Source organism: Setaria italica, chromosome IX (genome assembly GCF_000263155.2).
Source record: "Setaria italica strain Yugu1 chromosome IX, Setaria_italica_v2.0, whole genome shotgun sequence".
NCBI classification, from domain to species: domain Eukaryota; kingdom Viridiplantae; phylum Streptophyta; class Magnoliopsida; order Poales; family Poaceae; genus Setaria; species Setaria italica.
In genome coordinates this window covers 14613787-14636473 of record NC_028458.1, presented here as the reverse complement: position 1 = coordinate 14636473, position 22687 = coordinate 14613787, and the positions used below count along the sequence as shown (strand labels likewise).

The 22687-nt window shown below is 47.1% G+C and overlaps 3 protein-coding genes across 4 annotated transcripts; 2 read left to right on the top strand and 1 right to left on the bottom strand.

Annotated features, from left to right (window-relative positions):
• Positions 1–10443: 10443 nt before the first annotated feature.
• On the top strand, positions 10444–14872 carry LOC101771465 (protein Rf1, mitochondrial-like). Its single transcript, XM_022823517.1, is given in 3 exon segments — positions 10444–12014; positions 12017–13254; positions 13352–14872. Coding segments are annotated over 2 exon segments (2361 nt in total). The 5' UTR covers positions 10444–10741; the 3' UTR covers positions 13105–13254; positions 13352–14872.
• A 2394-nt stretch (positions 14873–17266) lies between these two features.
• LOC101771073 (protein NEOXANTHIN-DEFICIENT 1) lies at positions 17267–20486 on the top strand. Of its 2 annotated transcripts, none has more exons than XM_012843112.3 (9): positions 17267–17600; positions 17710–17857; positions 17953–17999; positions 18615–18669; positions 18767–18805; positions 18936–19107; positions 19522–19591; positions 19814–19870; positions 19984–20486. In XM_012843112.3, the coding sequence occupies exons 1-9, from the start codon at positions 17533–17535 to the stop codon at positions 20234–20236; spliced, it is 909 nt and encodes a 302-aa protein (XP_012698566.1). In that variant the 5' UTR covers positions 17267–17532; the 3' UTR covers positions 20237–20486. The 2 variants fall into 2 exon arrangements, with proteins under 2 accessions (XP_012698566.1, XP_004982712.1); XM_004982655.4 differs by having other exon boundaries at positions 17268–17600; positions 19531–19591.
• A 183-nt stretch (positions 20487–20669) lies between these two features.
• LOC101762856 (transcription factor RAX2) lies at positions 20670–22288 on the bottom strand. Its single transcript, XM_014805794.2, has 3 exons — positions 22186–22288; positions 21720–21849; positions 20670–21381 (listed from the first exon to the last, which is right to left on the bottom strand). Exons 1-3 carry the CDS (start codon positions 22286–22288, stop codon positions 20865–20867), a joined length of 750 nt encoding a protein of 249 aa, XP_014661280.1. The 3' UTR covers positions 20670–20864.
• Positions 22289–22687: the final 399 nt, after the last annotated feature.

The following is a 22687-nucleotide window of genomic DNA, read 5'->3' as shown; positions in this document are numbered from 1 at the left end:
GCTCCCGGAAGGCTTTGAGAACGTCAAGTCCAACCTGATCCTTTGATGCATATTTAATACCCAGCTTTTCAAACACAACCTATTGGCCTGTTTTATAACATGCATATTATTTTTATTGCAAGACATGGTTGGATAGCCACCCCTTGATTGTTATGATTATTCCTTATTGTCCTATATTTATCTCTAAATATGAGTTGCTCTGTTTGGATGATAAACACTGCTAGAATGCTTAGGAACTCATTACTCAAAATCAATCATGACTACACTTGTTTATTCGAAAAATAAATGTGTGAGTGTGTTTAACTGAGGAGTTGGGTTTTCAGGTGTAAGAAGAAGTGGTGTGTGGATGAGATGGATGGGCGTTTCTTGTGTGAAATGCCGGATTATTGAGCTCGTACCTTAGTGGTTGAGCAAAGTTGGGAGATATCCATCTTGTCATGGCTAAGGACCGAGTTGATGTGTCATTTTGCCTAACTCAACCATCATGCAACCACTCGACCGTTGTATGGGCGACGGCTTAGCTTAAATCCCACTAGCTAAACTGCTAGGCTTCAGGTGTGCTGGTGAGCGACGGGGGCCCATGGAAAAGGATTAAGCTCTTGGTGACTTAGGTCCCGGTTTCGGCCTCGTGGATGGGTCGTTAACCCCTTGGGTGCTTCCGTGTTGACTAGTCAGTGTTGGCTAAGGTGGGTAATGGCTTTGTTAGGATCCGCACCGTCACTAAGGTGATCGTGATGCGGTACCCTACTTGTGGGAAATGTGTATAACCTCTGCAGAGTTAAAACCTATCCGGGTAGCCGTGTCTACGGCATTGGACGAGTTATGGCTTGGTCACATAACTAGAATTTGGAGACGGTTGGTTTTTATGGCGTGTGTTGGATTTTGGAAGTGTCCGGCAGTTGTGCCGTGCGCTACGGCGGACGGGGAGTCCGGTAGCGATAAAACTTGGATCCTTTGTGTAGGATCAACCCCACTTAATGTTTCGGTTACTAAATAAAATACTTGTGAAAACTCTTTAAAAATGAACCCTTGCATGAGTCAAAAATATAGCTTATTTGCAAATGAACCTTAACCCTATCCTTGTTGAATCCTATGCATATTCTTGTTGTATTCCCCTCCGTGGATGGGGTTGGACTTGTTGAGTACTTTTGTACTCACCCCTGTTTTGCTGCTTCAGAGGAGGATCCGGACTACGTCGCCGAGGACTTCGAGTAGGAGGTTGCGTCTGCACCCAACGCTGTCTGCGGTGTTGGCCCTTTTGTAGGATGCTTCCGCTGACACATAGTTCCGATTGCAGCCCGGAGTCCGACTGGACTGCAACTTGGATTTGTATAGTGATCGCTTTAGTTTTGCTTTGGATGTGGCTTGCCCGCCCGCTCCTTCGGGAGTTGTACGGTTTCTGAACTATCTGTTGAATAAATGTGTTATCAGCCTCCTGGGACTGATAATTGGATCACATTTAGTCTCTACTTATGTGGGGACGCTTCAAAGGTGCTTCTAGAATTTTTAGAAAGCTTAGCAAATCACGCACAACTTTTTATAAACACCATAAGCTAATTTCAAAGTTAACCAGGTCAAACATCACGAAGAAGACATCTCTATCCAGATTAGGACAGATTCTGACATTCCACTTCACAAGCTCATAACTGGAGATTTAGACCACCAAAAGAGGTTATCTTTAATAATTCTAAAATCTAATGAAAATCACTACACTTCTTCTATCATCTCCAAGATATGATTCAAATCTTAGCTAAGTCAAACAACACAATCATTCAGACCTATACAGAGAGCATGCAAAACTTGACAATGAACTTGTAAAATCTATAGCTCCCAAACCATCAGGCCTATGGTCATGAAAATTTAACACAAGCTAGATTATAAAGTTACCTAAAACTTTTATATTACACACATTCATAAAAAAATATCATTTACATCACAAAAATATTACCACAATAAAACTGCTCTAGCAGCCATTTTAGCACATATGCAACAAGGTTCTCCATTTAGTTCTTTAACAAGGTAACATATGCATAAATTAAACACATAGCTCACAACTACTATGAACATAGTTAATTAGCATTAGTTATAGGTAACATGGAACGTCCTAAACACCTTAAACAAGAATTAAAGCAAGGATGAAGAACTTATATAAGCAACATAATCATTAGTTATTATGTTAACATGAGAGCATACATATGAGTTATATTCAAAACTTAACCACTACTTATCATAACTTAGCATCATATGTACCCCTCAAAAACAACTATTAAAAGTATCACATGACTTAAGTATATGCATCTACTAGCAAACTTTGATTATCCAATTATATAGTAAGCACATATATTAATTATAGGTGATGTGGCAAACATCTCATTTGGAGCTGAGATTTTTATGGATGATAGATGTTATCAAAACATGACTACTGTACAAAATTTCACATACTCAGATTATATAATTTAATTGCTATGAAAAAGATAAATTGCTAATGCAAGAAAACATGTAAAAGCAAGATAATTCTAAAGATCATCAGTTTCTATAAACACATAGCCATATAATATGTTATTATGGTAGAACAACCACATACAAAAGGTAGTGGAACCATATGTTCAATTTTTAGATACTCCTAATATTTATAAATCACATAACAAGCATTAAACAAGTTAAATCAATAACTCAGTCATACATACACCAATAAATATGTAATTTTTACCACGGCACATGATAATCATTTACAGCCTACCATAAAAATTTCATAAAAATTGGAGCACCACAACTTTAGATATGAAAATGAATAGCAAAACAAGCTAAAATTGCCTATTAAATCATGATAAAAACAGTACACAACTAGCATGTTCAATATTTTTCTTAGCTAGAGAGTATCATCACAAGACTAACACAACTAGAATCACAATCTTTGGACTTCTATAACTCAAAATATGCATCTAACCAACTTAAAAGGATTTCTAAAAACACTTTGAATGAATAAATAAAAACATCAGAACTTTCTACTAGCACATATCATACTATGACTCTACTTCATAGATCGAGCACTTAGAAGCGCGGTTGCCAAGTGGTCGAACGGCTACACAATTTTTACTAATTGTTTTTCCCTAACACAATTGTCTGGACCCTGGGTAGTATTTGGTTCAGAAATGTAAATGCAACATTAAGGGTATTGCAAAATAGTATGATTTGAAACAAAGTAACTGAATATAGTCTTTTTCATGAAAAAGAAACTGAATATAGTCTTTGCTTTGTTAGTAAGAGGATCTAAATATAGCAGAATTTGAAACAATTCAGAATATATTTTTTGTTTGGTTACTCATTAGGCAGTATAAGAAGATGTTTATGGCCGCAAACACTCTCTCTCTCTCTCTCATTTGGCACGTTTTTGTATAAAATAAACCTCGAGAACACCTTGATGATTCAAAGGACAAATTGGGTTGTGACACTCATCACAACGATGAATGCGAACACAACCGAGGCAAAATTGTGTGCCCGCGACGAGGTGGCATGTAACGGCCTCGGATAAAAATCCTTCGCGTTAGTCTTAATCCGAGTCCCTGATCACCTGTCTCAGTTTTTCCAAGCCTAAGTGCTCAACCTCCAGATCTTCCGACCCCTTCGATCCGACCCCTCGCCGTGTTTTCCCCAGTTCCGACCCCGCCGACCCCCAACCCACCGTCGGATCTTTCTAAGTCTTCCCACAACGCCGCCCTTCAGTTCGAGCCGTGGACCACCGAAACTGACTGGTGGACCCACGAGATCTTTCTCCCAGATCTCCCGCGACAGGCGCACTCGAGTTGCATGCCCGCTTCAGAGTTCCCTAGCCGCGTGGCTCAACTCCTCCGACGCCCTCCGCTCCGCCTCGTCGCCGGCCACGACCGAATGGATTCTCGCGCCCCCTTTCCCCAATCGCGGCGGAAGCTCCTCTGCTACCCTATCTGCAGCACCTCGCTGCCCGCGCCCATCATCACATCGCCAGATCCCGACTGCAGAGCCCGATACCGCGCGTCTTTTCCGTCACCTCTCCACAGTCGCGCTGCCTCAGTCCTCGCTACGCGATGATTCCCCCTCCGCCAACCCAGACCGCGGCAGCGACAGCTCCTTTTCCACCTTGTCAGAAGCTTCGCCCCGACAATCTGTTGCTCCGCGCTCGCCCGCACGACCGCAGCCGCCTGTCTTCTCACCTGTGCACCCTCGTTTCTAGCGTCGTTTTCCCGGTCACTTCAATCAGATCCACCGCACGACGACGCCCACCTCCGCCAAATCTCAACCACCGGCAAACCCGCGCCTGCGCCTCGGTGCCCAATGACTGCCGGTGTCATCCCCGAAGTCCTGCTCCACCGCCCTCGTCGCTCAATCGCCGCGCCGGCAGAGCACTCCATTGCTTCTTCCCCGACCTTCGCGCCGCTCCCCCTTCTCGCTTCCGCGCAGCTATAAAATGGAATGCCGGAGTCCCGCTGGAGTTCCCCTTTGCCATCGCTGCCCTCTCGCTTGCTCCCTGTTCGTGCTCACAGCGCCACCACCTAAGTCTGAAGAACTCTCCTCTCCGCGCAAACACCACCTTCCTTAATCCACCAGCCACTGCTTTCAGTGCTGCACAAGAGCTTGCTAGTGATCCACAAGAAGCACCGCCGCCGCCGGCATACCACTGGACATCCTCGCCGCTGTCCCAAGCCTTAGTCTTTCCACCCAAGCCTGTTCTTTCCCTACCCCAAGCCTCATCTGTAAGACGAAGGTAAGCTACCGACCCTTGTTCGCCTCGTCCGACCCCTCCTATCCGCTCGACCCCGGTTCCGTCTCGCCCGACCCTGTCTGTTCCGCCGACCTTTCTCTGCCTCGCCCGAGGGCTCGGCTGTATCTTTTTTCTTGAACCGAGGGTGTAGTGTAAAACTTGGGGACTTTTCAGCGTTACGTCTGAGGACCCTCAGCACACCTATTCCTTTAGATTAAGGGTCAGATCATAAGTTTCTCCCCATCCGACCCTTATCCCTTGATCTCCACCGACTCCATTGAACCTCCCCACTCTCCTGTAACTTGCCGCAAGTTTCTGGGCTCAAACTTGCAAGTGTTGCTTTTGAAATAACCGTCTAAGTGCTAACTAATGCATTGCATTCGTGTAGAGCTGTGTCTTGCCGACGGCTTCTACGAGCTGCACCCGGCGCCAGAAGAAGAAGGTGTAGCTGAGCTCCTGCCTCCAGAAGCTGAAGCCACCCAAGCAGAAGAGCAGTTTCCCTCCTCCTTGCTCGAAGGCAAGCCCCGGATGCATGAATCCCCTATGTTTTACCAAACTTGCGCATGCCTTCTTCAACGTGCTTGTGCATTTACGTATAGGAGTTGTTTAGAACCATAGATGCATAACTTAGATCCCTTGATCTGATCACTAGCTGTTGGACCGAGTAGATGCTTTGCTTAATTAGGAAACGGTAAAAGCCGAGTGATTTCCTGTCACTCGCGAGTTGTAGGAGTTGGTTGTTTTCCCTTCTGTTACAACTATAAGGACGATGGACGGGGTAGGGTTTTGGGTAACTTTTGTGTGGTTGGTTGATCGCCCCGTCTGTCTATGAAACTTGCTAAGGCCCGACAGTGGTGGTGTTCGTGATCAAGTGTTTGAAAGTACTAATCTCATACCTAGTATGGGATGGGGAAGCCTAGTACCTGATTGAACTAGGGCGTGGCTTATACCCCTGCTGTCCCTGGAACGAGGTTCCCATGGTGCATCATGTGGGTGCAAGTGCGGTCACAGTACGGTAGAGGCCGGGACTGTGGAGTATTGCATGCCAAGGGAAGTTTGGACCTGACACGCGCCTGGGAATTGATGGGGACGGCCGACACAGGAAGCGACCCTTGTGGTGCGCGGATGTCGTAAGATTAGGTTCGCCATGCATGGTTAAGAAACTCGGATCGATTCGTCTGCCTCTCACAGTTTGAGATTGCTTGATCGCTATGTCACCCTGAGTAAATAAGGAATCTGATGATGACATGGTTTTGATGATGATGTATATACCGTTGGTTGGTCCTATGTTTGTTTAGAATAGATTGCAAACCTAGACCGGATAATGAACTTAGAACCGGAGCTAAAACTTGAAAGTAGAGATACGCCTAGCGCTTTTGGCAAACAAACCTCTCAGCTAAAAAGCCTTGCATGTCTAGAAGAGGTGGAGTAGCGTACTCCCTGCCGGTTAAGTCTTGTTAAGCTTAATAGCTCAGCCTTGTTGTGGCTCCTCTTTTTTTCAGGTGAAGTTGCTGCCTCTGAGCCTCCCTCTGCTGGCACTTGGCCGCCCCAACTCCCTCCGGGTTGGACGGTTGAGTGGGATCCCTCCTCGGACGGCGAGGAGAGGGATCACTGATGTCCCGGTTGGCCTCACCAGGGATGTCCGACCCCGACGAGTTAGCTTCCGCTAGTCTTTTACCTTCTGTTGTTTTTCTTCTGAACCTTGTAAAACTCTAATGATGTTTTTTGGCCAAACTAAATGATTAATTTGTTAAATCAGTGGACCGGTTGTATTCTCTGGAACCGCTCACCTTCGTGTGGGTTTGCTATTCGATCCTGTTCAAGTGGTTAAATCGGATGAAATCCGACGGCACTTCGTGTTTACTTGGTTTAGGCGTGAGTGTCGCGTATCATGCGGCTTAATCATGTTTAACCAAGCAAAATCTGAAGTGGATCCGCCACATGGCAGCCATTGGCAAAAGCCAAAAGGTGTGCAAGGAGACGACAAACATGGGCATGGGTATGGTTGCAGCGGGCCAAGTTGCATGGTAGCGGGAAGTTGGCAGAGGCGCTGAACGTGGGCATTGGTTGTTTTTGTAGGCCACCCGATGACCACTATGCCGTTGCGCAAAGCCTCAGTCATGGTGGAGTCGTCGTACAGCGAGCAAACAACGGAGAGGTTTTACAGGGTGTTTTGCTATCGCGCGGTGGCCGTCATTCCTGAGGGACGGAGGGAGTGGAGTGGCACAGGCGTGATCTGAGGTGGCAGCACGTAGGGGAGGAGTCGAGGAACTGCCAAAGAAGGGATGGGCCTGGGGCCGGCCGAACAGGAGTTTTTTTTTAAGCCGGGTTTATATTTGACATAGTGTTTACATTCCAGTTCTTACAAAGACACCCTTGAAGAAAAGAAAAATTACAGCCTAGTCCTTGCAAGATCCTCCCAGTCATCCTCATCGTCGGTGATCGGAGCAGCCACACGACGCACTCTCATCACACAAAAGGTTGGAGAGGAGACACATCGAGCTTGCAGCTTGAAGCCGATCTCCTTCCCGGCGAAGGAACTTCATAATTTTTCATTGCCAGCAAGAACATGCTCTATAACCATTGAATGCCTTAGCAGAAGAAGATGGCCATCGGCCATCGCATCGCGAGGAGTCAAGGGATCTGGCGCCTCAAGAACTACCAGCGGCCCCGGCTCACCGGACAACAACACAACCCGAAGGGGAAGTAAACCACCAAAACAGGTGGGAGACAAAATCCAACCCGATTTCTCGGCATGTTGGTAGACATACCTCCTAAGACTTCTGCCGGAAAGACCGGCCACACCGCCGACGGAGATGAAGGAGGAACAGTAACCTGAGCAGCAATGCATCGCCATCCAAGGATAGACTATCGTCCATGGATTCTCACCGAAGAAGGCAACAACAGGCTTGCCGACGCAGACGCCAGCTCTACCACCATCGCAACCTCCAACGACTCTCTAGAGGAACAAAAGAACCATCAGCCATCTATACAACGCCACCGGTACTCCTACCCTACTCTCTAACTATAGTATATGCAAGGAAACTACAGATCCATCACCGATTTGTTCGATCCCCCTCCCCTCCGATGCCGGCAAGGGCGCCAGAGGCGAGGACGACGATGAATCGGCAGAGGAGACGCGGAATTGCCCTGGAGTCGCCACTTGCCACTGTAGCAAGGGGAAAGAAGGATCAAGGGGGGCTCGGCCGGACAGAAGTTAGGGACTTAGGGTTAGTCATTGGGCCGGTGGGGCTTTATCGGGCTGCTTCGCATGGCCAGTTCGGTAGATATGCGTTGGTTTGATTAGCTCATGAGCAGCTCGAACTCGCTAGTAAAATTAAAGAGCTAAATTGGCTCGGCTCAGCTTGAAAATAATTCAAGCCGAGCTAGCAACAAGTTGAGCGAGCTTCAAGCTTTTCATCCCGTCCCGCTTTGAAAGATCCGTTGAGATCTTGAGCTTATGAACACCTATGCTACGTCGAAAACTCGAACCCATGGATAAAAGTTAGAGGGTGTTTGTTCTTTAGGAGATCCTAAAATTCATGTCACATCGAATGTTTAAATATTAATTAGGAGTATTAAGCATAGACTAATTACAAAACCAATTGCACAGATGGAGACTAATTTGCGAGATGAATCAATGAAGCCTAATTAGTTCATGATTTGACAATATGATGCTGCAGTAACAATTGCTAATGATGAATTAATTAGGCTTAATAGATTCATCTCGTGAATTAGCATCCATTTGTATAATTAATTTTATAATTAGCTCATATTTAATCCTCATAATTAGCATCCGAATATTCAATACGACACGAACTAGATTTTAGTCCATGGAACTAAACACGCTGTAAGACCTGCTCGGAACTGCAGCTGCGGCCGCAGCAGCCGCCAGCAGTTGCTGCAGGACCTATAGCCAACCGCAGCAGCAGCAAAGCAAACCAGACAGCAGCAGCTGCTCCAACCAGCCCAGCAAGCGTGCATTCAAATGGCTTGGACTAGCAGCCGAGCAGCTGTGCTGTCAGCGCAGCTGCAGCCGATGAAAGGCTGTTCCGAGCAAGCCCCTCAAGAGTTATTTATTTCAACGATGACAAATATAATGTATATATAAGTTAAAAATAGTGTAAATTGTAATATCTTAAATTCTATACAGATTAATAACACCTTATATTTATTTAAATAATATTTTAATTCATTATTATGAAAGTGGTTTGATTTAAGTTACATTCTTTATTGTTAGACAATATATATTATAGAGCTTGTCCATATTCTATTGGATTTACTTTTAGACTTTATACTGCACATTTATTAGGAATTAGGAATATTTGTGTTCTTGCCCTAGTTTTGAAGTGTAATTGTAATTTTGCCCTTATTTTTTCAACTTTGTGATTTTGCTCTTGACTATTCAAGTCAATGTGATTTTATGACGAGGACATTACCTGTTCGAATAGAACCACATTAGCAACTTTTGATTCAAAAGTGAAATAATTCTTTGTCATGATTGTATTTGATACATTTGATGAATTGATGCTGCACCATGATGTGTGTTTATTATCATTTTCAGAAATATATATGGATCGAAAAGAGTGTTAAACACACATGGAAGGCATGGAGGTCCAAAGAAGTTGATTGGGGACCAAGTCCAAGAATTCCCAATGTTCCCCATCAGGCCATCACATCACTTTTGGCCCAAGCAAAAAAAGAGATCAAACCCAACCCAACATGTTTTGGAGTTGTATTCGGACTGTAGAACAGCACCAACTTGTGACGGACACCACGATCGTATATAGACTCGGATTGGGACATTTAAGTATTTCATGGAATCCTAATGAAGTATATTTTCATATGGATTTGGACTCATATCCATATCTGTCCTGAGGCGGCCGCAATGATCAAATTAGTATTGAGAGATTTTTCTGTACAAGGTGTTGTGTTGCCTTGTTTTGGCCCAATGGGTCGTGTATCAAGTTGGGTCCATCAGGGACATGTCCTAGGGTTGGAGCACGACCCCAAGACCTTGTGGTCATCCTCCCACGTTCTTATACCCTTTAGCCACCATCAGGAATACTCAGGTTTCGTTTAGATTAAGTTTAGCTTTTGCTACTTGCTCGTAAGCGTGCGTGCTGGATCGGTCGCACGTCTTCTTATCTTCAGAACCCTACCATAATTGAGATTGAGTTTGAAACATTTATCTACATCTAGTAATTCGGTACTTATTATACTTATTCTTGCTAGTTCTTGATTGCTTGCAGGATGAGTGCCCTAGTGGTCGAATGACGCGCTCCACAAGATCGCGGCAGCCGTTGAAGGTGGTGTATTGATTGCTAAGGCGCAACATCCTTGGAAGGCTGCAGTCGGGCTGTGAACGTCGTCTCCATCCACCAATCGAGTTATCCCCACCTTCTCTCATCGAAAGATTGGAATTTAACCCCACGGGTTCACATCATTTTGCCCCTAGTCAATGGTCAAAACAGGGGTAAATATGCAAGGACCAAGGGCAAAATTACAGTGACATGTGAATAGTCGAGGGCAAAATCACAAAGTTAGAAAAATAAGGGTAATAAAATAATTGCACTCCAAATAGGGGAAGATAAAAAAATCCTAGGAATTATAACATCTCATTATGATGTTTTTAGCTTGCAAATTAGCGCATCACTTGCTTTGTTTCTCCAACAAAAAGAAACAAAACGCAAAAACGGACAGCCTCCATGTCTGCTCTACACCGTCCCCTTTCTTTTCCCTCCCCTCGTCACTGCCGTCAGCCGCCACGCCGACGGCCACGCCCAAGCGCGCGTGCTACCGCCGCCGCCGTCTGCCCATCCCGCCGCCTCCCCAAGCGGCGCTAGGCGCGTATCCCGCCATTGCGGCTGCAGCGTGGAGCACGGCCGCCGCGGGCAGCGGCATCCCGCCGCCGCCACCCACCCCGACACGCCGCCGCCGCCCTCCTCTCTATAGATTCCCCACGCCTCGCCACCGCTCCCGCCTCGCTGGCAGGCCGGGTATATGTTCCGCCGCCCCCAAGCCTCCGGCGGCGCCCTCTTGGAGCACATCGTCGTAGATCGGTACCGCGCGGGGGACATCGGCGCCGAGGACGCCCTCCACCTGTTCGACGAGTTGCTCCCCCAGGCCAGGCCGGCCTCGATCCGCGCCATCAACTGCCTCCTCGCCGTCGTCTCGCGCGATGGCCCCGCGCTCGCCGTCTCCCTCTTCAACCGCGTCGCCAGGGCCGGGACCGACAAGGTGGCACCCACCGTGCACACCTACGGCCTCCTCATCGGCTGCTGCCGCCGCCTGGGCCGCCTGGACCTCGGATTCGCCGCCCTTGGCCGTGTCCTCAAGACGGGCTGGAGGGCGGAGACCATCACCTTCACCAACCTGCTCAAGGCCCTCTGCGCCCAAAAGAAGATCGGGGACGCAATGGACATCATGCTCCGGCAGATGCCTGAGCTTGACTGCACACCCAATGTGTTCTCCTACTCGGTTCTGCTCAAGGGGCTCTGCGAGCAGAAGAAAAGTCAGGAGGCTCTAGAGCTGCTCTACATGATGGATGACGAGGTACATAGCAGCCCTCCAACTGTGGTGTCATTCAATACTGTCATCGATGGTTTCTGTAAACAGGGTGACGTAGATGAAGCTCTGGCCCTGTTTCATGAAATGCTGGAACGTGGGATTTCACCAAACCTTGTAACTTACAGCTCAATTATTGATGGTCTGTGCAAAGCTCAAGCAATGGACAGGGCTGAGAAGTTCCTGCGTAGGATGATTGAAGATGGTGTGACACCAGACTGCACCACATATACTAGTCTTGTGCATGGATATTGCTCATTGGGACAGGGGGACAAGGCAGATAGAATTTTCCAAGAAATGTCCCGAGCTTGTGTTGAACCAGATACTGTTATCTATACCGCATTGATGGAATATCATTGCAAGAGTGGACGGTGTTCTGAAGCCAGAAAGATTTTTGATTCTATGATCCAGAGGGGCCCAAAACCAGATGCCACCGCCTATAGTGTTCTGCTTCATGGGTATGCCACTGAAGGATCTCTTTTTGATGTACATAATCTCTATGATTTGATGGTAGAAAATCACGTTGAACCTGATAATCATGTCTTCAACATTTTAATATGTGCATATGTTAAGCATGATATGGTTGATGCTGCAATGGTTATATTTAACAAAATGCAGCATCAAGGCTTGAGACCTGATATTGTCACCTATGGAACATTAGTTGATGGACTTTGCAAGATAGGTCAACTGGATGATGCTATGTTACTATTCATCAGATGATCAGTCGCGGATTGCATCCTAATATCATAATTTTTAACACCCTAATTCATGGTTTTTGTACCTGTGGCAATTGGGAGAAGGCCAAGGCATTATTTTTTGAAATGGTGAATAGAGGTATATGTCCTGACATAGTGTTCTTCAATACAATAATGGGTGATCTGTGCAAATCAAGAATGGTCGCAGAAGCCCAAAGTCTTTTTGACTTAATGGAACATGCAGGGGAGGAGCCTAATGTCATTACCTATACTACACTAATAAATGGTTATTGCTTAGCTGGTAAGATGGACGAGGCCATGAAATTACTTGATGTTATGGTATCAGTTGGCTTGAAACCTGGTGCTGTTACCTATGATACATTGATCAATGGCTTCTGCATGATTGGAAGAGTAAATGAAGCCTTTGCCTTGGTCAGGGAAATGTTGAACAAAGGAGTTACGCCTGGAACTGTTACACATAGTATAGTACTGCAAGCATTATTTCAGAGTGGTCAGGCTGCTAGTGCTAAAATACTCTATCTCAGTATGACCATGGATGAGGTGCCATTGGATGTTATCACATACTGCATAATTCTCAGAGGACTTTGCAAAAATAATTATGTTGACGAAGCGCTCCAAATGTTTCAGAACCTATGCTCAAAAGGTTTTCAGCTGGAAATTGGGACTTTAAACATAATGATTGGCACACTGCTTAAAGGTGGCAGAAAGGGAGAGGCCATGAATCTGTTTTCTTATATCTTGGCCAATAGATTGGCGCCTGATGTTGTAACCTACACCTTAGTGATGGTACATTTTATAGAAGAAGGGTTGCTAGAAGAGTCCGATAGTCTGTTTCTGTCCATGCAGGAGAATGGTTGTGCCCCTGACTCCCGTATGCTAAATTCTGTAGTTAGGAGGCTATTGCAGAGAGGTGAGGTAAGCAGAGCTGGGTTTTACCTTTCCAAAATTGATGAGAATCATTTCTCCCTAGAAGCTTCTACTTCTTCCCTGTTGACATCTGTTTTCACTGGTGGGAAATATCGACACCATCGGAAGTTCCTCCCAGAAAAATATCGGTCTTCAATGGATTCCACAAATGGATGAAGCTTTGTGTAGCTATGACATTCTGACTAAACATTTTTTGACAGTGGGGCCTTATAAGAATGGCCCAGCCCAACAGGGATAGCACAGTCCCCACTTTAGTGTTAAATGAGAATACATCTTTATCTCTGTAATTGAAGTGTAAATTTCAAGGTACGATCATCACCTCCCTTAACCTTTTTATAGTAATTATAAGTTTGAGCTGCACATAAGTGATTACCAACTTATAGCTGTTTATCCCTCCTTATAGGTAAATTGATAACCTGTAATGTTAATCGCATGACACCTGCTAGCCACTAGTTTGCCTAGGTGGAGGAGCTTCACTATCGGCTCTGTTTTGGATACGATTTTGTCATCACAGATGTTGGGATGTGCATTGGCATCCTGAAGAAGGATTCCAGGTTCTTTCTCATCCCCCTTGATGAGGCATAGAGGAATCTGTAACTAGAATTTCAGATCTTTACGGCACTTCTTTTAGTTTCCAATTTGCTATCTTTTAGAGGCATTATTTGACACAAATCCAGCAATAGTGTAGGAATCATTTCAATTTTGAAACAGAAGTGACAGAAAATCTCCTCTTTTTTTACAATCTAACTGATTTTTCTCTCTTCTAGTCAATCCTCCATGTTTGACTTGTATATACATCACAACTTTGCTGGTTGTATGTTGCTGATAAACTGATACTAATATTTATTTATGTCCTCCAAATATTCATTTGATATTTGGTGATCTGACTCTACGCTCATGTAAACTAATTTTCCCTCTTGATTTTGAGATTTGGTCATTAGAACACCAACAGATTTGTGCAATCTACAAGAAACTAAGAGGGCCTCCAATGAAGTACTTCGATTATCAGGAACCATTTGTTCTGAATAAAGATTGAAAAATAATTGCTGCTTTCACAAGTATCCTGAATTTGTTTAATTGGCAATGGACAGGCATTTGAGCCAGTATGTGTACCTCTATGTGCTAGTAAGAAAAATACCATGTTAATAAATCATCTAGGTTGATATTCTCTTGGAATCTATTAGTACAAATCTGTGTTGGCACGGAACTACCTGTAGTTTTATTTTCAGTGGCAATGCTATGCTAATGTTATCTATAGATATTTCTGTTAATTCACTGGAAGGAATGGTTTCTGATATGTTTAAACATGGCTAGTATGCCAATTGCCATCATTCAACTGGGCCTGGTGGTGTACTACACTAGTGGTATCATGCTCATGGGAGGGAAACTGCAGTTAAGTTTTTCTTTCTTGCTTGTTACTGGTAATTCTGCGCTGATGAAGTTTTTTTTTGAAAAAAAAGTAATTATGTGTGGATGAGTTAAGGTCATTGTGGGACTAAGCTTGCCTTTTTCATCCACCAATTGGCTTTGTGCTCCATTCTGTGTACGTCTCCTACATCTCACAGATTGGTACTCGCAACTACACTGTTGTTTAACAGACGATTCATGGAAATTGGTTCGGTTGTTGTCTTTTGAGCTTTTATATCTACCGACTTTCACGATTTCACAGTTCTTTTTTTTGTAGGTGCATACCTTTCAGATTTTGGCATATGCTGACATGCTGCCAATGCTGATTGCTAGAGGGTAGAGATCCAGCTGTCCTGTTTAGTTCAAACGTATGCTTCAAAATTTAGTAGCTTGGTGTAAGATGAGGTACATCCTGCAATTAGACTAATAATTATGCTTGGATATTCGTTGTTTTTACTATTAACCCTGACGGCCTGACCATGGCGTAGAATTGAAAGGACAACTTGCAAATATTAAATCTGTTTAGGTGGTGTTAACACTACAAAATCAGTCTGTAGAGATTGATGGCAGACATTGAACAGTTAAGCGAATCAAAAGTTCTCGAGACTTGAGAGGGAGAATATGCAGACAGTTGGGCTTGGGATCTAACCTGGCCCGTTCGCACTTTAGACCATCTGATTCCGAGCGTTCCCACCAGATAAAGCAATTTGCGCAGCCCAAAAACTCCCGTAGGTCTCGGCCCGGCCCAGGTCTCCCGTCGGCTTCGTTCCTCCGTCTGGCTGTCCGTCCCCAGTTTTTTTTTAACGCCTCTGGGTACAGTTGTAGTATGTGTTCATACACACGCACACTTACTCAATACATGCACACCACTCACATCATTTGTGTACAAACAAACCTACAACTACACTCAGATCTGAAGACCATGTCCTTCTTGAAATCACCAGAATCCTCTCACTCCATAGCGACGGGCGCGTCATGTTCCAATTGTAGCTTCGCGCATGAGAGGCGGACGTTTGGAATCAATCCAAACAGAGACTGTTCTTGTCAGGGTGCTGCACCGTACACCCAAGTGCGATACCAGCGTTGCAATCGTAGGGATCGAACGCTGAGGGCAGTCTCGCCGCTGCGAGCGTTACCAACGAGCCCCTGGCTCGTTCGCTGCCGTCCCATTTAATACTTGCAGGCTGCAGCTTTTGCTGGTTGGAGCAGCAAGCCCGGCAACCCGCGAGGTGCCTTGTAAAAAAATTATGTGCACAGGAAATGAACACTAATAAAAAATAAATATATGTATTGTGAGAGTCGTATTTAGGCTGGCATGGTACGAAGATGTGCCAGTGTTCCGCGAGTCGTGCTTGGACCTGATAAAAAACTTGCGGTGCCATGCCAATACGGACACGATGCTCCTAGCGTGTACGGCACGAGGCACGAGAAGGCCGGACCGCGGCAGCACCGCACGGCCCAGTCCCAGCTCTACCCACGCCGGCCGCCAGTTTCATCGGCCGCCTCCGCGGCTAGTCAGCTTCTTCGTGTCGTAGCCTTATCCAGTTATCCTCCAGCAGATGTCACCACATTACACTAGTCTCGTGCATGGATGTTGCTCAGCCTCAGAGATGGTAGTGGACCAGATACTGTTGCTTACAGGAGTAGAACTGAAATTGATCTTTTTTTTTAGAACTCGAAAGTGTGGACTGTCTTTGCAAGAATGGAGAGGCACAGATGATCGAAAGATTTTTGATTCCCCGGTTGCCGAGCGCGTGCGATCGGCTCGGCGCCTGCCTTACGCCTGCGGACGGACGCCGCGGTCGCTTGGGCTACTGGATGGTGCTTCCCGCACTGGCGCAGGATGGGTTAGGTAGGTTGGTCGTGCGCCCACGGTGCAACGCGCCGTGGGAGAGGCTTGGAGCCTGATGCTCCTCCAACACGCCGTGGATTCTCTGACTCTGCTGAAGGCAAGTCAGAGAATCACTGTAGCAGTAACTTTAGGTGGGTTGTAGGCCGTTCGTTCGCGGATGGATGGATGAGATCTCCTGGTACAGTACCACCGCTACAGTGTTGTGTGCACAGTGAAAATCGGCACGGTACCCGTGCTACAGCGAATAAAGGCAGGGTACTGTTCATCTAGCCTCATTTAACTGTGCTTTTTGGTGACTTTCCTTCAGCACGGCAGAGAATCCGCGCCGCCTCCAACGATGCTGCGGCGAGGGATTGGGTTCAGAGTTCAGACTCGTGCGGCCCCGCGCTGCCCTCTGGTCGCCTAGCTCCGTTTGCTTGGATCGGTGAAACGAACGGCCCCCGTCAGTCTCCCCTGCCACCGACTAACCCTCCCTCGCTGTCAGCATGAGTAGGGGGAGTCTCGCCATTTCATTTCAGTGGTTAAAGAGGCAAGGAGCACTACAAACAGAATGGCCGGTCTATTTAAATGCCAAGGGGATACGTACTGCACTACGAAACTGTTTAGAACTGTTTAAATGCTAGCAACGTTCTTGTCCGTTTCCCCAGCACTCGACGCCGACCGCTGCTGCATCCTTCCCTTCTAGCACGGCTCCAGCATGCTCTGCACCTGCGCACACGACACACCCGGCACGCACAGTGCCGGGGCTCTCCATTCCACTGCTGCTTTCACTCCGGCTCAAGATCAATCATCGCTCTCCGTTCATCGCCGTCGTTGACAAAAAAAACAGCAGCCGCAAACAAACGGCCACACTCCCGGTATGGTCTCGACTCCCGACTCCCCAGTCGACCAGCAATCGGGCACGGACTGTGAGGCGAGACCGCGTGGACCCCGCACGGAGATCTCCACCCGGTGACGTCACCCCACCCCGGGCCTCTAGTCTGCCGCCACCTGGCCACCGGATAAGGTCCTCGCACATCCATCCCCTCCCCTCTCTCATGGCATCCCTTCCCTGCCTCGCTCCTCTGAAAGCCGCAATAATCAGCACTTGTTTAAGCCTTGCCCTGCGTCCCAGCATCAGTCAGTGCATCAGCATTCATCGCCCCTTGCCCCTCCCACCCCTCGCTCGCTTCCTGCCTGCTCACATCACCATTCACCACCTATAAATCCGGGCCTTTGTTTGACTCCCCCCTCCCTGCCCCATTCTTCTTGTTGCTTCTTGGAGAGAGCTCGTCGGCTGCTGCGTGTGCGACTCGAGAGAGGAGCGAGAACGAGCTGGAGGATCCATGGCGCCGGAGAAGGAGGAGCCCTGCGCGGGGTACCGGCACGGACCGCCGTGGGTGTTCAAGGGCAGGCAAGGCCGCACAGCTAGCTAGCTCTGTTTTTGCCGTCTGCAATGATCGCGTCTGTGCAGGAGCTCGAGTGTGTGATGGTGTTTTTCTTGCGATTGTGATGGCCTGCAGCGCATTGTACCAGCTGCATTTGGTGAAGGCGTCGACGGCGCGCGCCTTTGTGCCCCGGGGCCTGCGCCTCGTCGAGGCCTTCGGCTACACGCTCGGCGGCATGTTCCTCGCGCGCTACCACGACAGCCCCGCCGGCGCCTTCGACGAGGTACGCCTCCGTCTCTTCATTCTCCGGCCATGCTGCTGCTGCTGCTGCTGATGATGATGATGATCCTCGCGTTCCTCTCCTCTTTGCGCCTGCAGCTCGTGGTGATCGCCGGCATTGTGTGGAACCCGCCGACCTCCTGCGCGTGAGTCCGCCGCTCTGCTCTACTCCCCTCCCCTCCCCTGCTTCGACTCTGCTAGCTGCTGCTGCTTCGCCTGCTTGGGTTCAGCCGTCCAGGGGACGTGATCACCAGACTGCAGTGGGCATCACAGCTCGCCGCCGACTCGCCGTAGACACCCAAACCAACTTGCATTAGAAAAGCCTCGAGACCTCGAGCGCGCCAGGGCCGGGTGAGCGATCGAGCCCGCGGGAATAAACAAACAACCCCCACTTGGGTTTGGGTGTACTTGATCGCACGGACTTTCGCCTTGCGGCCCTTCAATTATTTGCGGGAATCGGTGGGCTGCCTGCCTGGGGTCGGCAGGCCGGCCGGCCGGCCAGGTGCGCTGCACCGTACCGGCTCCGCTCCGCGTGGCCAAGTTGCGGTGCGCAGCTCACCAGCCTGAATGGGAGATCAGTCACATGAGGAATATGCGCATGTGGCAAACAGAGGCAGATGAAAGCTAAAACTAATTGAGTTATCAACATTGGAATTCTTTTTCTTTAGGATAGTTCCCCCCCTTTTTTTGCCTGAAACCCAGGAGTACTTCAGTGGTTCCTGCTAAGTCTGAAATTCTGAACCTGAACCTATTTTCATCAGGTGGGCAGCAAGGGTGCTGGTGAACAGCGTCGAAGCTTGCCGGCACGGCCGCAAGGTGTGCCACTGGGATTCCTTCCTCTCTGATCTTTCTGAAATCCTGTTGCCTCCTTTTTCCCCTAACTGATTGAAGCCATCCCCATTCTTGCTTGCAGGAAGTAGGCCTCCCAAGCCATGTCGCAACATTCTCAAAGGTACTTGAGTGACGGCCTGCGCATCAGAGGCAGGGTCGGTGTTCAGGCTTCAGGGTGCTTGTGTGATTAACCTTGCGTTGATAAATGCCTGTCTTCGTGAGATTCGTAACCTGCCTGTCACATGGGGCAGACTGAGGCTTCTGCGCTAGGAAACAAACCCTTGGTGGAATCGAACAGCTTCCTGAGCGTGCTCGGAATAGGCTCGACCGTCCCCAAGCAGGAGAGCCGCCGCGAGATTGAGATTTGCGAGACCAAAGGCTCATCCACTAAGCACTTGTGCAACATCAGCATGCCGCTCACAGGTAATTCTGATTCTGGCCCCTCTTTATCTGCCTATTGCCTTGATGTCATGCGATCTATTTTACAGAAAATCATTTTTCTGTAAAATAGCCTGAACTTTTCAGTTACACCATAAAACATGGAAAAGGTATGTTTCCCCCCAGCTTTAGCAACTAGTTAGGCATCTAGGCTCATCAAGAACCATACATTCGCCTCATTTTGTGATTCAGTTATCCTAGTCCGTACTGCGATCTGTAGGCACGTTTATCTCGCTTCATCACTGAAAACCGATCGATGACAGACACTTGAGATTGCCAAAACGTCTTTCCGAATAACATCTTCCTAACCTTATCTCTTTTTTCCCTCTCTCGAAACGGGACTCACAAAGCTTCACTTTGTTGATCCAATGCTTAATTTCACTTTCTGATCATGTGAAGTGACAACAGGATCACATAGGCACCACAAGTGGATGGGCCCAGCAATCAGAATGTCGCTTCCAAGCTTCAGGTTAGGTGAAACAAACCCCGGATGGCCTCCATAATTTCTCAAAAGAAAAACTGACAGGCCCCCCAAAAAAACTTGTAAAATAGACGTACTATAAATGCTTTACGTAGCCACGCGCAGATTTCTTTAGAGAAAGCATAAAAATCCTCGTCAAAATATATACTATTATTTCTCTTTGATGTGTCACAGAACATGAACATGGCTCACTTGTTCTGCAAATTTCAGTGGACAGACTGAGGACCATCCTGATCTTCTCAAGTACTCCTGCCAAGTAGAATGCAGGTGATGGCATGATCATACTCTCTGGACGTCCTGAGATATACATTGATCGATGACATAACGTTTATCTCTTTAACATATAATTCCCTTTCTAAGTAAATGTTTTTCTTGCACAGGGTGCGTCCTGTAAAGCCTGCTCGGATTTGGAATCCTACAACCACAGAGCTACAGGAGTGTTCTGATGGCAAGATCAACAGCGCGGGATCCAACACGTTAGCTGACTCATATGCGCAAAGCCAGAGCATTTCGGTCTTGCTATCAAAGCCCATCTTCGCTCTGGAATTCAGCTCCCTGAGGATGCACGTTGATGCTCCGAAGATCGTTGTTCCACACTGCAAGAAGGAGGAGGTCGGGTACTCAAGCACTTAAATCTGAACTCTGAAGGATCTGTGCACCATGGTTAAAAAGGCCGGGAGTTTTGACCACGTTTGACCCGGTTACCTGATGGGTTCAACAGTTTCTGGTTGTTTTTAGAACCAAATATTCTTTTCTTGTTTTTATTCTTGGCGGTATTCTTTTTTCTTGTTTGTAAGATTGCAAGGTAAAAGAACATGTTGTATGTGAAAACTACTTGCTGAATTCAAAGTTGGAACAACTTTGCACTGTTTGCAATGATGCATATGCTGGATCCAAAACAGAACAAGTTAAAGCAGAATGAAAATAAAAGGCACTGAGCCACTGGCATGTAAGACTGATCTCCCAAATGTCTTGTCAGTAAAGACGAAAATGGCTGAAGAAGAACCATGTGCAATGTTCAGAAACAAAGAAAAGGTGAAATGACTGGATCAACGCACAGCTTTCTTTAAGGGTCACACTACAACATTCCCCAATCCTAAACAGCAGACTCTGCTAATTCCACAGTAAAACGCACAGATAACAGAGACAGGACACACGCACACACATGACAAATCCTGCAGCTAAATTTTGACCACTATTGGTAACTTAACTCTAAGGTGTGAACTAATCATGGAGCTACGACTACGACGATACAGTTAGATTAGTGATGATCAAACCACGGCAAGAAGCTATCGATATCATCGAACTCGTAGATGCAGGCCAGCTCCTCCGGTTCAATGAAGCTCAGAGGAACAGGAGACATAGGAGCGCAGACGATGTCCATGATCCTCTCGCCGGTCTGATCACACGCCGGTGGCGGCGGCTGCTGCTGCTTCTCCAGACGCGATCGGCTCACCATGGCCTGCTTCTGCTCGATCCTCACCGGCCGGCTAACCGGGACTGCCGCGATCGGTCCTTGGCCGTCGGTGACGACCGGAACCGGCGGCGGGTCGGCCAAGACGGGCTTGGCATTGGCAGGGCTGGACCCTGCCGTGGAGCTCTCCTCGCTGCTGTAGGCAACCAGCTGCAGGTCCCGCGCCGGCGTCCCGGCGTCGGACGACGTGCTGCAGGCCGGGGGGGTTCTCGCCGCCGGGTTCTTCTTCTTGAGCGTGCTGTTCCAGTAGTTCTTGATGGCGAGGTCTGTCCTCCCCGGTAGCTGGGCAGCGATGACGGACCAGCTGTTAGAAGAAATTTGTAGCATGTCAGTGATGGTGGTCATTGATCAACAAGCAAAACAGTGCTTAATTTCTCTGCACTAGAAGCAGAGCAGGATGCACTAACACTACATTTGATGCAACTGACGTTAAATTTCAGTTCGATAAACAGCAGTTTGATTCATATGCTCGATCAGATCAGTGATTAACAGGGTGCAGTTCTTGCAGAACAAGATCAAGATTCAACATGAACATGGGAAAGAATTAACTTTCTGAAGAATAGTCCTGGAGATCAGTGGTGTTAATGGGAAGCCTTGCCTGTCAGTTGCAGACAAGGAAGAATGGGTTCGTGTGAGCCTTACCAGCTTCCCCTCTTGCTGTACATCTCGCAGATGATCCTCTCCTCGGCCAGCGTGAAATTTCCGTGCTTCAGCCCCGGTCGGAGGTAGTTCAGCCACCGGGAACGGCAGCTCCGGCCACACCGCTTCAGCCCTGCATTGAACCATAAAAAACTTGAAGTCATACACCAAGAAAATTAAGTCATAAACTAATGAGCGCACTAAAACTTGAACATGAGTACGAACAGAAGCATTGCGCAATGCACATACTTGCAATTTTCGTGCTAAATAATGCACATTGAACTGGTACAGTGGTACTACATATCTACTACTAGTGCTCATAAACGCCTGTACAGAAGAACAGAGAACTGAAAAGTTTGGAGTTCAAAGGCACAGATCATTTCCAAGCCGAACAAGCAGTGATATCACAGCCTCACAGGTCAGAAGCTCAAAATGATTGGTGATGGTGACTGGGTTCAAAAATACAAACCTAGAGTGTTGGACAACGCCTGCCAGCTACGGCCAATGCCATACTTCTCAACGTGGTTCTTGATCAAGTTATCCTCTTCCTTGGACCACTTCCCCTTCTTCATTATCTACCCTTTTTTGGTTTTTTTGTTTTGTACTAAACTCTTTCTCTATTGGATAGGAGATTTTTGTTTTGTCTCCCAAAAGGGCACAGGAATTCAAACGAAACGAGTACAGTGCCCCCCATTTTATAGTGATAGTGCGATAGCCCTTGGTACGGTAAAACACCTAATGCGTGATTATCTTTAATGGTTTACTGTACAGTGATACCTCTTCCTTTCTTGTCGTTTTATTGTTTTTCTTGTATTATATCCAACGATTCCTTATTCTCAGGGATTAAAGAAAGGGGTGAAATGAAAGGGAAGGGTAAAAGGAATGAAATTTTTACTGCACATGATGAGGTTGCAGTCTTACAGAGGAATTTTTTTGAAAGATAATCTTGCAGAGGTAAGGGGAAAAGTAAA